The sequence below is a fragment of the Colletotrichum phormii genome (assembly GCF_030913505.1).
Source record: "Colletotrichum phormii strain CBS 102054 chromosome Unknown BDP81scaffold_1, whole genome shotgun sequence".
In the NCBI taxonomy this organism is placed as follows: domain Eukaryota; kingdom Fungi; phylum Ascomycota; class Sordariomycetes; order Glomerellales; family Glomerellaceae; genus Colletotrichum; species Colletotrichum phormii.
In genome coordinates this window covers 2,413,061-2,425,959 of record NW_026851443.1, presented here as the reverse complement: position 1 = coordinate 2,425,959, position 12,899 = coordinate 2,413,061, and the positions used below count along the sequence as shown (strand labels likewise).

General features: G+C 54.0%; 4 protein-coding genes across 4 annotated transcripts; 1 reads left to right on the top strand and 3 right to left on the bottom strand.

Moving 5' to 3' along the window:
• Nucleotides 1-676: 676 nt before the first annotated feature.
• BDP81DRAFT_467313 (uncharacterized protein) lies at nt 677-1,489 on the bottom strand (the record flags this gene model as incomplete). Its single annotated transcript, XM_060594452.1, has 4 exons — nt 1,233-1,489; nt 1,004-1,131; nt 775-918; nt 677-722 (listed from the first exon to the last, which is right to left on the bottom strand). The coding sequence occupies exons 1-4, from the start codon at nt 1,470-1,472 to the stop codon at nt 677-679; spliced, it is 558 nt and encodes a 185-aa protein (XP_060451902.1). The 5' UTR covers nt 1,473-1,489.
• Nucleotides 1,490-3,680: 2,191 nt separating this feature from the next.
• BDP81DRAFT_11027 (uncharacterized protein) lies at nt 3,681-6,907 on the bottom strand. Its single transcript, XM_060581471.1, has one exon. The coding sequence runs from the start codon at nt 6,484-6,486 to the stop codon at nt 3,691-3,693; it is 2,796 nt and encodes a 931-aa protein (XP_060451901.1). The 5' UTR covers nt 6,487-6,907; the 3' UTR covers nt 3,681-3,690.
• A 2,486-nt stretch (nt 6,908-9,393) lies between these two features.
• Nucleotides 9,394-9,650, bottom strand: BDP81DRAFT_413586 (uncharacterized protein). The gene has a single exon (XM_060589297.1). It carries the CDS (start codon nt 9,607-9,609, stop codon nt 9,436-9,438), a length of 174 nt encoding a protein of 57 aa, XP_060451900.1. The 5' UTR covers nt 9,610-9,650; the 3' UTR covers nt 9,394-9,435.
• Nucleotides 9,651-11,291: 1,641 nt separating this feature from the next.
• Nucleotides 11,292-12,414, top strand: BDP81DRAFT_11007 (uncharacterized protein). Its single transcript, XM_060581467.1, has one exon. It carries the CDS (start codon nt 11,623-11,625, stop codon nt 12,277-12,279), a length of 657 nt encoding a protein of 218 aa, XP_060451899.1. The 5' UTR covers nt 11,292-11,622; the 3' UTR covers nt 12,280-12,414.
• The last annotated feature ends 485 nt before the right edge of the window (nt 12,415-12,899 follow it).

Here is a 12,899-nt window from a genome sequence, read left to right as displayed (position 1 = left end):
GCTAACAGCTTCGCTAGCCCTTTGACTAACCTTCATGACGAAGTACAAGAACGGAGCGAGCCCTTGTTGACTCACAGACCCCTATGATCACAGCTGACGGCCGGACGTAGCTCACATGGTCCACACCAACGAGTTCATGTCAGGCAATCGACCACCGACAACAAGTTTGGAACTCAACAGTCTATGATCCTCTATACTAACCAGCGTGAGGCGAGTGGGCTCAGTAGAGTAGAGAATTATCAGTGACGATGGAAGACGATGTGAATTCATACATAGTATCAACCTTGATCGAGGCTCTCAGCTCCAGTCAAAAGAACAACAATACCAATCACACACTTATTTTCCTTCGACACTTCCAAAAAAAAAGGAAGAAATAGGAGGTCAGCCCTCCTGACGGGGAGGTTACGGATACGGATATCCGATACACATATAGAACACTATTGAATAGCGATGCAAGGACTTTTCACGGGACTCAAACTCGTAGCCCATGGGTGCAAAGCAATTCGGTAGCAGCTCGACATTCTCCGCTACGAGAACCATGGGCCGATGATGGCATCAAACAAATTCATTGAATATAGAGGGTATAGAGGCGAGCAGGCGGGCGGGCGGGCAGTGTGTCATGTGTGAGAGTGAGAGTGAAGCTGGACGAGTCTGGTGGTGGTTTGGACGCATTCCTCTAGGGACCCCAAGGCGGCACCTCAACCGCGAAGCGAGCGTGGTTGCTACAAGACGCTAGTTATTTTAAAATATTGGAAGGGTGGTCTCGTAACTTACTCTGCGTTCTTAACCGCCTTCTCAGGATCTTCAAGGGCGAATTGCTTGCATAAGTCGACATCGTACCCATAATCAGTCGTCCCCATAATCAGTCGTCCCCAACACGTCTCGTCTCGCATGTGCGTCGCCTCATGGATAATGGTGCTATCAGAATCTCAGTCAGACACAGTCTCCTGAATAACGATCATGAGAAGACATAGGTGCCTTCGGGGTCGGGACATGAACTCACTCCCATTGATTCCGATGGCGCCCAGTAGGCGGTAGCATCGCCTCGTTGAAGTACACACTACAGATCTTGACGTCGCCGTACGTGCCGCCAATCGTTGCATAGACGACGGTGCTGGTACAAGAGCAATCCTAAGAAAACGTCGTAGCCAGATCAGAGGCGAATTTCTGTTCAACAATGTCAACTCATCTGGGTTCTCAGCCGTCAAGAGTATCAGCCCCGCCAAACGCACCTTGAAAGCCGTCAACACGCGGTTATAGCGCGCGGTACTAAACGTCCCGTACCACGTCGTCTGGACATCGCTACCGTTGGGGTTATCCTCTAAGTGTTCAATCGCCGCAAGGGACTTGTTGGTCGCTCGCTCGATGGCCGCTTCGAGCGTGACGATTTGCGCGGCGGTGCAGGACTTGAAGGTCGCAGCTAGGGTGCCGGACACGATGGACAGGAGGCCTGCCAAGTGAGAGATCCTCATCTTGTCTCATGGCTTACAATCCGAAGCGATTGCTATGTAGGACGTTGAATCAAGTCTATCAATCAGTCTTCAAGATCGAGGGTTCGTGAAGCCTTTACTTTTGTAGAATAACGGACGTGGATTACTCCGTAATCGCATCATGTCGCTAATTTTTGGCAGACATGCATTAGGAAGGTACAAGATTGCTGGCTTCCATCTCCCGTGTGGACTTTCCGTTCCAAGGTATCGAACTGCGCAGGGATACATTATCTCGTATTTTCGCTGTAGACCTGCATGGGCTTCTTCAACATCACCAGTCCACTGCTGAAAAGGAGCTTTCCGACGATGCGCTATCTCACTAGAACTTGAGCACGTTCCTTGAGAAGCTTATGTGTTTCTTGTGATTATCCGTACTTCATTCTCCAACAAGAGAGATTCAAAAGGTCGTGGGAAAACTTGCTACTGATGAAACTGTCAGAACTACATCATTCCCAAAACGTTCCTCAGCAAGGTTCTTTTCTTCAAGTCAGACTACGTCCGACATAGACCCGATGGACTTTCCGCAATTGTAGGCGTCAACATCGGCAGCCACGCCGCTGCGCCGTTACTAGCGGCCAGCCACCAGCCACCAGCCACCAGCGACTTCCATGGGTTCGTCCTCCATGTCGTAACATTTCAGGGAGATGGAAGTTTAGCAAACCCAAACTATCTCTAACAAAGGCGTGGATAATAACGTAATGTCTCAGGCCTCTCGGAGATTCCGCATCCGCCTCCGTATATTCGTAGACCCACACCCGGCCGGAGGGCGCCGGGCCTCCCGACCAGGACGACTATAAGGTAGTCCCTAGCTCCCGACCTAGCGCTGCTTCCATCTAATATCTCACCAAAAGAAGAGTTACGATATTCTCATCGGCAACAGCTTCATTGAAAACCGGAGCAACTGTCAGCCGACGCCTCTGTTTCGATACCTTCTTCATGCGGGACTCCCAACCCCTTTTTATATGGAAGTAGGTACCTACCTAGTAAGGTATGTCTCAGGCGCCGCAATTCGAGGCACAGCCATAACAGCTCGTGAGCCATGACGAAATCAACCCGGCGGCCGAATCTTCAGAAACTTGCCCCAAGAACTGCAGAAATAGAGCTCGCCAAGCATACTTGGGCAAGCCAAGGCAGGCATGGTGTATTGATACAGGGAAAAACCCCCATCCAGCGCGGTTTCGACAAACGCCAACAGCTCTCGCTCCCTCAACTAGTTCCCCCCGCCTCACGCAACCTCGCTCCACGAAACGAATGAAAAGACCACTCTAGCAATTCCCTTCACTTAAACCATGAGAAGAAAAAGAAGGAAAATGGCCGCAAACAATCGCCAAATCCAAGTTTTGTTTGTCAGACTCATCCCAAACCTCGCGCCCTTCCAAAAACCCGCAAAAAATACCGACCACACACACCTCCGGCCAAGCCCGAGGACGAACCCCTCACCCACGAAGCTAACCTCCGTACGTCATGGTGTTCGCGCGATCTTAACACCAGTTCGTGCAAACCACCTCACGAGACCAATAATTCTGGACCCTCTACCCTCCACGCTCTCGTCTCGCTCCTTTGCGTCCCCAATTCTCCTTCCCGAAGGCGTCAATCGTTCATGGCTAAGCACGCAAAAAGTGGACAGGATGTATCATATGCAAATCCAATAATATTTTTCTTTTTTGACATTGACCTGATAGCCGCTGAACCCAATCACTCCACACGTGAAAGTCATAAATATCTCTCGCTTTCCCAAATCTGTTAAAAAAAAAGATATATAAATTCAATGAAAAGATACGCTTCTCGCTTTCAAGGGCTCCTCGTCCAATGCTGCCGTTAGATAACCAAAGCTCCGCGCATACAACTATCATCATTTCCTGCTACATGCTTCCTCTTACATCTCCTTGCACGGGACTCCTCAGCCTTCAATGGCGAGAGTCTCGCGGTCACGCTCTCGGTGGCGGTGGTGGTGATCATCACGTCGCCTCGAGTCGTCCTCGTACTCGTCTTCATCTCGACGATGTCTGCGGTGGCGCTCTCTGTCACGCTCCTCATCGTACCGCTCATCATCGCCTTCCTCTCTCCTGTGGTGACGGTGCTTTCGCTTGTCGTCATCTTCACCATCGCGGTCACGTGTGCGATCCTGGTCCCGGTCTTTGCCAGTCTCTTCGCGTCTCCGTTCTGTTCCACATATTAGTCTTTGTTAAAGCAAGTGCTTCTAGTTTCTCAACATACCTCTCAAGACCTGTGTTGCGGCGGCATAGGCCTGGATCTCCTCCTTGCTGAGAACGCGAAGGACGATGACGAAGTCGTCTCGGACTTCAAAACGCTCCTTGCCAACGGTCAAGGCCTCAGGGTTCACGATCTTCCGGCTAATCTTGGTCCAACGGGCACCAGGAGGAACTTCTCTCAGCTTCTTATCATCCTTGTGAGGTGCTACACCCTCGCGAATTGGGTTGTCCTCCTCGGGGTACTTCTTGGGTGCCTTTAAAATCCCCTTGAGAGGCTTTGAGTCGGACTTGTCGCGTGGGGGAGACACAACGCGGACCTGTTTGTCGTCACGAGGTGGTGTAAGATCGCGATCACGGTCGCGATGTTCATCTCTGGATGAAGTAACAATCGAGTCGGCTGAAGGGAGCGAGACGGGTGATTCTCTCTTTGGTGGCGGCGACTCCTTCTTGGGTGAAGGCGTGCGTTCCTTCGGTTCTCTGTGTGGCTCGCGGAGCGGAAGATCGGCATATGTTTGCTTGTCTGATCTGTCGTCTCTCTCAGATCGTTCGGGCCTGTCCAATCGGTCGGATCGTTCGTATCTATCAGACCGCTCTGTACGCTCTGAGCGCTCCGGACGTTCTGAGCGCTCTGGACGTTCTGAACGCTCCGCCCGATCGGCACGGTCTACACGGTCTGATCTGTCAACAGGAACGGGGACCCGTTCTGGCTTGTCATCCTTCATGGCTGCCAGTTGCTCCTTCAACTCTCGAATATCGTTGGTGTTGGTAGGATTGAAGCCAATCTGCCGCTTCGGGCGTCTTGACTTTTGCTCGTCATCTTCGGGGGACGCATCTTGTTGTGCAGTTGTAGAATCGCCCGTGAGCTTGGCTTCGGCATCTCGGCGGTTACGGTCGCGATCACGCTCTCGGTCACGCTCCCGATCACGTTCTCGGTCACGCTCTCGATCGCGTTCTTTTTCACGCTCCTTCTCACGATCACGAACGTCTGCCTCTTGCTCGGCGGCAGCTCTGCGAGTCTCGACAATGACGGGTGCACGGTCACGAGGGTCCCGAGACTCCTCCCGAGGCTTGTATCTCTCGGCAGCACGAGCTCCAGGGTCCTCTTCGTCGCTTCGGCGCCGGGACTCCCGCTCCGGCTTTTCGGGACGCTCGTCCTTCTCCTTCTCCTTTTCCTTTACGGCCGAGCCAAGGCCAATCGCGGTGGCGGCAAGACCAAGCCCTGTACTCAACTTATCACGTAGTCGCTTCCGCTCGGCTTCGTCCTCATTGGCCGTACTGGTCCGCCGCGGGTGACGATCTTTGTCAGTTTCGACGCGAGCCGAATCACGCTTTGAGCGATCCTTGTCCTCTCGTCGCTTGGATTCATCGTCGGAGCCTCTCTTGACATCCGGAGGCGACGTTCGATGACCACTTCGAGACTCTGGTCGGTGGCCACCGCGTGACTCTGGTCTATATCCAGTGCGGGAGTCTGGGCGATAGCCATTCCGAGACTCGGGCCGTGCCTCCCTGCGTCGGTCTTCAAAGTCGCCGCCAACGGGAGCCGAGTCTGTACGGATACCAAAACCACGGCTAGTGACGCCGTTGTCATAGTAGTCGCCGCTGCCATAAATGGGATCGTACTTGCGATCAGGCTCCCGAGCTTGTCGCTGAGCCCGATCGTCATCGCGGCTCCTGTAGTAGTCCTCGTGATGGCTTGATCGAGGAGGAGCTTCGTTGTACACTGACACAGGTCGCCGAGAGGCAGTCGCTCCTGCGACAGTTGCCGCAGCCACAGAAGTCGCCGCGGCTACATCCATGGAAGAAGGGATACCACCAGTGGAGCGTCGGCTTGTTGGGCTGGGAGGAACTGGTAGGTGAACGGGCGCCACAGGGGCCGCCGGAGGAATCGAGCTTTGGGACGGGTCGTATACATTTGTGGAGGAGCGGTTGATTTTGTCCAAGCCCCAGGTGGTAGGCGGCGGACCTGCTCGCTGTCGGCCGGCATCGTATGCACGACTAGTGCTTTCAGTCGTGGTGACATTAACACTCGGTCGGTAATAGCCACGATCGATGCTCTCTCGCCTGCGTGATCGGGAAGGAGGCCGAGCGTGGTCCAAGTCGTATCGTGCTAAGTCGCTTGGTGTAGTATATTCGTAGCCATCCGTGCCACCAATGTCTGGAGCATTTCCATGGCGGGAAGTGTTGGCATAAATGGCTGAAGACCTCGAAGGGCGATACGAATCGTGCCTAGACGGTGTAGGATCGAGGGTTCGCTCGCGCATACGGTTAAACTCTTCGTTGTCCATCGTTGCGCTGTAAGAGCCACCGCGGTGATGGCTTCGAGAACGTATGGATGACGCAGGCTGCGTGTAGAATGTCGAGTCGCTGGAGCGATACTCATCGCGAGTTGGGCTGCTATGTCTGTTGCTGGACGAGTGGTGCGATGATGAACTGGCCTGCGGCGGTCGGGTGGTTGTGGTGACAATGACTGGTCGGGCAGAGGTAGAGTCGAGGGTCGATGAGCGATGAGAGCGATTGCGGCTCGCTTCTCTCAGGCCGGGGCCGCGAGCGAGGGGGTCTTTGGTGACTGCATAAGTCGTCGTCGTGGTCGTCGGCGTACCGGAATGATGGGGTCGAGAACTGCCCGAGGCATATCTTGTCGAAGACGTGGGCATGACATGAATATCACCCCCGTACATGGAACTGTAGCCAATACTGGTGGGAAGCGAAGCCCTCGCAGGATTGAAAGTGGGCGACCGTGGCCGAGCGGTGGTGTATCGCGACGATGAGTAACGGTGATCCATGGCAACGTCGAGTCGTCGAGTCGTCGACAAATCGTCCTACGTGTGGCTTTCGCTTGTCGCCGTCGAGGTGCCTTTCCTCCGGAATGAGTTGGATGAGGCAGAATGCTCAGCGCCTCGAGGGTGCACGTCGAGGGAGGAGGATGAGGTGAGGAGGGGCAGTCGGGAATTGGGTTGGGCGCTGACCACCTTGAACAGATGGATATGAAGCGGGACGGCCGTAGCGGCTGGACGCACGTCGCAACCACGTGAGGAATTCCGCCCTAAGGAAATTTGGTCTCTTCTCTCACTTTCCTAAAAAAAAAATTCTTGCCCCTCTCGGTCGCTTTGACTTGGAGGTGCTTTGGCGCCCTTTTTCGGGCTGTCGCTTGTTTGGGCGTCGAGGTGTCTTACTTTGTTGTCTGATTTTGGGCGATAGAGCTACCAAGTGGACGGTGCTCTATTTTGTTCGGGGGGGGGGTTTTTTTTTCTCCCTCTCTTGCACAGAGGGTGAAGGAGAGAAAGAGGAGGGGCAAATCGTTGGGATACCCGCTGAAATGGATTATGAGGTGGATTCTTTTTGGTTGATGAAAGATGGCGGGGTCCCGGTCTCCTCTCAGATCACTTCAGTCTGGTCTCTTCCCGTTCCTTTGGTCGTGTTCGTGGTGGAAGACCCCCGTCAAATGGGCTGGGTCAGGTCGGGTTCTTAGGTCGGGCTAGCAGGTCGGGCTGGAGTTGGGTGGACTCTGTCGTCGGATCGCTGTCGAAACGTCCCAGTCTGTCTGTTGTGGACTGGAGTGGAAATTCAACTGCATGCATCTGCAGTACCGCAGGAAAAGAGGGGCGAGTCAGCTTTATTAGGAGACTCAAGCAGATGTTGAATGGGCGGGCGTAGTCTCAAAAATAGGATGAATGAATCCATGCAAGGTCTCCATATGGTTCCATACACTGTGGATGGTTGTGCCGAGTATAGACCATACGCATGGCGTGTTTGTGCGTACAAGAAAGATGAGGTGAAGAAGCGGGATGTGTGTACGTAGGAGGAAGAGAGAATCACCTACCAGATACCGTAGTACAGAGATAACGTCACTGAGGCTGAGGCATCCGAGAAACGCAAGAGAGAGAGCCAGAAGAGAAGGGGGGGGCAAAAATTGGGCAATGGTTGAAGACACTGCGACGTCGAGTATTTTGGGGAGGGGATTATCCCGGGCGCAATGACGGAGGGAGGAGTCGACTGATCCCTGTCGACTGAGCAGCAAGGATCGCGGGGGGTTTGCTTTGATGATGGATGCTGATGGATGCACCGGGGCCCTCTCCAGCCCGTGTGTCCTTATCCCCTTATTAGCAGATATGTCAGGGAGAGGAGACAGTCAGCAAACAATGGGACAATACAACTGGTTGCCCGAGAGCTTGTCTTCGGTGTAGCGGGGAGCCGGCTGTAGTAGGTATACGGAAGTACTGAGGGCGTCGTGTCGGTGGTATCGGTACGGACGTTGACGAATTCTGCGAAAACCAAGGACTTGGGTGATAAGGCCAAGGATGTCACTTGGCCGAACCGTGTACTCGAGGCGCACAATGTTCCTCCAGTAGGGGTCTTCGGAAGATGGCGAGTGGCTGCGGTTATCCGGACTTGACGACGGCTGGTCGCTTCTCGTCGTGACAAGGCTGCATGTAGCGCAAATGCCAAAGAGCGTCTTCTTCTCGGGTGCTGACCTCTGCACGTGAAGTATTGCTAATGATGGCCAGAGGTATTTGGTTGTACCTTGTCAAGTTGTCCTAAGCTGACGAGAAAGATTGGTAGAAAATGGGCGGACGTGCGTCAACGTCAATGCCAATGCCGTGAGGTAGCGCCGTCGTCAGTGACGGAGCAGTCAACGAGATGACGGCAGACTAATACCAGTACCGGGTGGTTTGGCCTTTTGTTTTCTCTCCCACTGTTAGACTCCTTAGCCCACCGCAGTTACGGTCAAGCGCGTCGACAGCTAGGTTGACAATCAGCCACAGAGTCTAGTTGAAGTTGCTCAGACTCGAGGTTGAAGGGTCAAGTCAGGCCAGTCAGAGGGTACATGCAGGAGCAGTTTGCTTGGCTAGGGCCGTTTCGTCTCTGCAGTGTAGATGGTTCTCACAAAGTTCAGATGAAAGCCAGGCGGACGTCGCATGAGACGGGGGTTCTGGAGTTGACATGCAGTTCCTGTCTCGGTGTCTGCTTTTCGGTGGCGTGTGGTCCTCAATCAGCTACAATAGCAGAAAGCCAAATTCTGCTCGGAGGATTCGGTGTCAAACTGTGAATGTCGAGACGAATTGTGGCTTTCCAGCTGGCAGGATCACAGGAGCCTTACTCCGTCCGGGAGCATGCAATCTGTTGTACTTAAATGTTGATTCGATGGCAACGAAGCTGCTTGCTGACCGCTGACGTCTCGGGATGCGAAATGGAGTGTACCTCCAAAGACAATGATGATGATATTGTGCAGAGGACTACACATTAGATAACATGGATGGTGGCCTCAACCCAAAGTGCAAAAGCGTCCCGAGACAAGGGAGAGGCGAGAGCGCAGGTGCCGCGGAATGAACTCAGCCAAGATTGGTGTAATTATTCCGACCCAAGGGTCCGACCTGATGGCGCTGGCTCAGGAGAATGAAACTTTAGGTAGCAGAGCCTACCCGCGGTGGGATGTGAGACAGTCCTCCGTACCTCAAAGGCGAGGCAAAGAACCCTGCCATTGGGGTGAGCAAGCATGCAGTTGACGGGTTGATGGCTGTTGGCAAGGTGTTGATGGTGTGCAAAACGGTCGCTCCCTTGCCGTTTTGGGAAGCCGGTTGTCGTCCGTGTCGATCATGGCGATGACGTCCTGCTGGCTGGACGTGGATCAGGACTGAGAAGCTAAGGTGAGAGCCTGTGAGGCCAGGATCAGGACCACACCGGGCTGGTCGGTTGGAGTTTGGCGCTTTTCAGGCCCGGCGAAGTTTCCAATCCTAGATTTTCAACCTTTCAGCCAAGGTAAGGAGGGTCTGGGCCACGTCTCTCCAATGCCTGGTGGAATGGCCTGAAATAACTCTGCTGCTGTCGACTGGTAAAGAGAGATCCAGCTGCACTCCAAAGGATTGGGCAGATAACATTCCATCGCCACCGACGAGACCCTGTGACATTGTACCTGACGGGGACTGTCAACAACTGCTACCTACCACAGTAAGAACAAGCCTACAGTTGTCGAGTTTCCAGTGTTGAATGTATTCAAATGCGCCTGGTTCTGCGTAGATGTTGCACACATACGCATTCAATGGCACGTTGGCAACGGGACGAGAGAACTTGCGCCAGACCGCTCCAGGGGCGCTCAACCCCGAGATTCCATTTGTCCAATTTCTGTCGTCGTCTCGAAGGTCGATGTTGCAATTATCTCTTCTGCGGCGTGTGTGGTCCGTTGCTCTGAAATTCGGCGGCGCCTGTCTCGATGCTAAGGGTCTACGGCAGGGGAACTGCTCGGGTCCCTGACTAATAGATACGGTCGGTCACCAGTGACAACTAGAAAGGCAGGCGGGAATTTGACCGACGTCAGCGTCAGCGGAAATGATGGTGACTGGATCTCGAAGATTGTGTTAGCGCGTGGTGACGACGGGGAGTTTGGCCGAGGGACGTCAATGGACGTCAACCGTTCGGGACGGTTGGCGAATTATTGCCTTTAGCTAGGAATGGCCTGTACTGGGGCCAATGGAAGATGCTGTTTGGTGCATAAACATGAACACGTAGGGAGCCCACGGCTATGTTCTCTTGTTCCCTCGTTTTCTTCTTCGTTTTTATCGATCAACCGGGTTGGATGTCACAGAATGAAATTGCTTCATTTGCAGCTCCAAGAGACCAGAAGTCTAGACCGCGCCGCCGTCATGCTTGAAGATGGACCATCTTTAGAAGGCAGGAGGAACCCACGGGTCTTGCAGGTTTGCTCTTGCCATTCCATGGATTCTGAGGTACCTGTGTACTTTCCACTTGCTTTGTCAGGGAAGGTACCGAGGTACGTATCAAGGGAGTCTGGAAGGGAAGGAACGTTCAACAGCAAACGGGAGGGCAGGAGCAAATCAACGACGTGCCGCTTCATCGACGGTTCGCTCAAACTTCAACAGTCAACCATAACCAGAGACGTGGATGTTGCGCCCTCCTGGATTCCTTCAACATCGGAAAGGCAATGTGCCCCCTCCAAACATACACTCATGAGCATCGGAGAACAATACCGGCCTGTCACTATTGGTTGCCTCGTCGCAGTCTCTGTTGCTTGCCACACGCTTATCCTCCACTTCTCAAACCTTAAGTACCACGATCCCTTCCTCTCGCGGACATTGAGGCGCCTATTGTCGTCCACCGTCGCCTGTCGTGTGCTCCACTGAGCCGGTAATCCGACTTTGACTCCAACCATGTCCATGTTCAAGTGGATGTATGCCTCTGAGCGGCCCGTCGGGCTCTGTCCTATCCATCAGGTTGCCACTTGCAAGACTCTTCACTGCAACTGCTGTGGTATTGTCCGGTCCGCGGCACATCCAACACCATGCCCCGTTTCGACCCAACCAACACCTCCTGCATCTTCGGCCTCAGTTTTCCTGCGTTTACCCGCCTGTCGTGCCCCTCGTCCTCGCCCTGATGGCTGTCAGTTGTCGACGATGCAACCGCCAAGCAACAAGCCCAACTGTGGGACGTGTCGAAAACTCTGGAACCCTCTCCGCGCCGCCATCCCCGGGCCTGAGTTCGACACCATACGACACTAGGCGTTCGGAAGTATGGATATCACCACCATTATTGACTGGGCGATGCCGACGGAACACAGCGGCCGACGGCAGACCACCCCGCACCACTTCACCCATTTCCAAACCACAACAACCTCTCGCCGTACTAGACTAGTTCTCTCGTCAACACCATGGCCGGTCAGATGCCGCCACCGAAACTCGACTTCGCCCTCCCCTCCCCTTTGGACTACATCTGCAGCATCTCGCTTTTCTGCAAGGCGCATACCCATATAATCTGCATACAAAGACCACGCCACAGCGCAAAGCATACCACCAAACAAGCAATGACTTGCGTCTGCCCGCCCTGACTCGATCCCCCTTAGGCTTTTCTGCGTCTACAGCCCGCAACTGCCGCGTGGGGTCAACGGGGCTGATCTTTGAGCCCCAAAGATGCGATGCAACTCGACATGTCTCCGTTGCTTGCTCACCGCTATACTCTGGCGACGCTGTTGTCGCAGTATTTCCCTCACTTGCAGATTGCGGCATTGCTTGCATGGGCAAGCCGCAAATGCATGGGAGAAGGCAACAAGTGCAACGTCTCCCAGGCTGCCTTGCCTGTGTGAGGTGACGAACGATACTCGAGGGATGGCTGTCTTGACAGCCACGCAGACGACCGAAAAGAGGCAACGGCGATGCTCTCCCCCGTTTTTCTCCCGCTCAGACAAGGAGCATCCCATTCCCATTGCTTCGCCAAACAGCCCTGCCGAAAGACATGGCCTTAGCGGGCCTGTTGTTGATGGTGTACACTACATACTACTAACTGGCTTGACTTGCCGACCTGTAGGCTGTTCAACGCGCTCCTTCGGTGAACAACGAGACCACTTCGCCTTGAACACTACTTGCTCTGGGGGGGCTTGCTCTCGTCTGCTGTGGTCCCCATCAGACAACGTTGACACTTGGGCAGGGGCGGTCCCATGCCCCGGTTCTGACAACCCCAAGCCACCAAACAGCGCCGTTGGGTTCACGCCCGACCTGTGTCGGGCGCATCCGTCCAGAGGGCATTTGCTATTCATTTCAGGTTGTTCCGCTTTATTGACCCACGAGTGACCTGTTCCAGCCTCTGAAAACCGTCAATTCGGTGAGTGAAGGAAAACTCTGAGATGCTTATTCTCGCATCTCGATCTCGCAACGTTTCATCCAGATCGGCCGACGATGGCGGGCCTTGGTGTGCTACGTGCGCAGGCTTGATACGAGATGATGCTCTCCACCAAGCTCAGAAGATGCAACCGACAGCTCAATTCACGCTGAGCTCCTAATAGGCAGGGCGTTGAGGTCTGAAATGGCCTGTTTCCCACGTGGTTCTTTACAGTGCCAAGAAAGCACCGCACTGCCATCTGAATTGAGGCCATAGTCTCCGTAATCTGAACCCGCGCTGGCAACTGTGCGGCTGAGGCTGTTGACCAGTCACGCAGACATTGGCACTTTACAGATCGTTGGCGCTCCTGACCGAGCCAGTGCCTGGGGAGCTACATTAGCAGGGCAGACAATGACACTGACTACACTGAATAGTTGACCTGAGCACTAATGCGCCGCCAAGCGGCACTTGGCTATGCGTGACGGAACTAGTTTCTATCTAAGCGTAGTTCCACGTGCCGCGATTAGACTCGACTTTGTCGACCGGCGGTTGGTCTAGTTCATGAACGGCTTAGACAGGGCGCAAACTGATG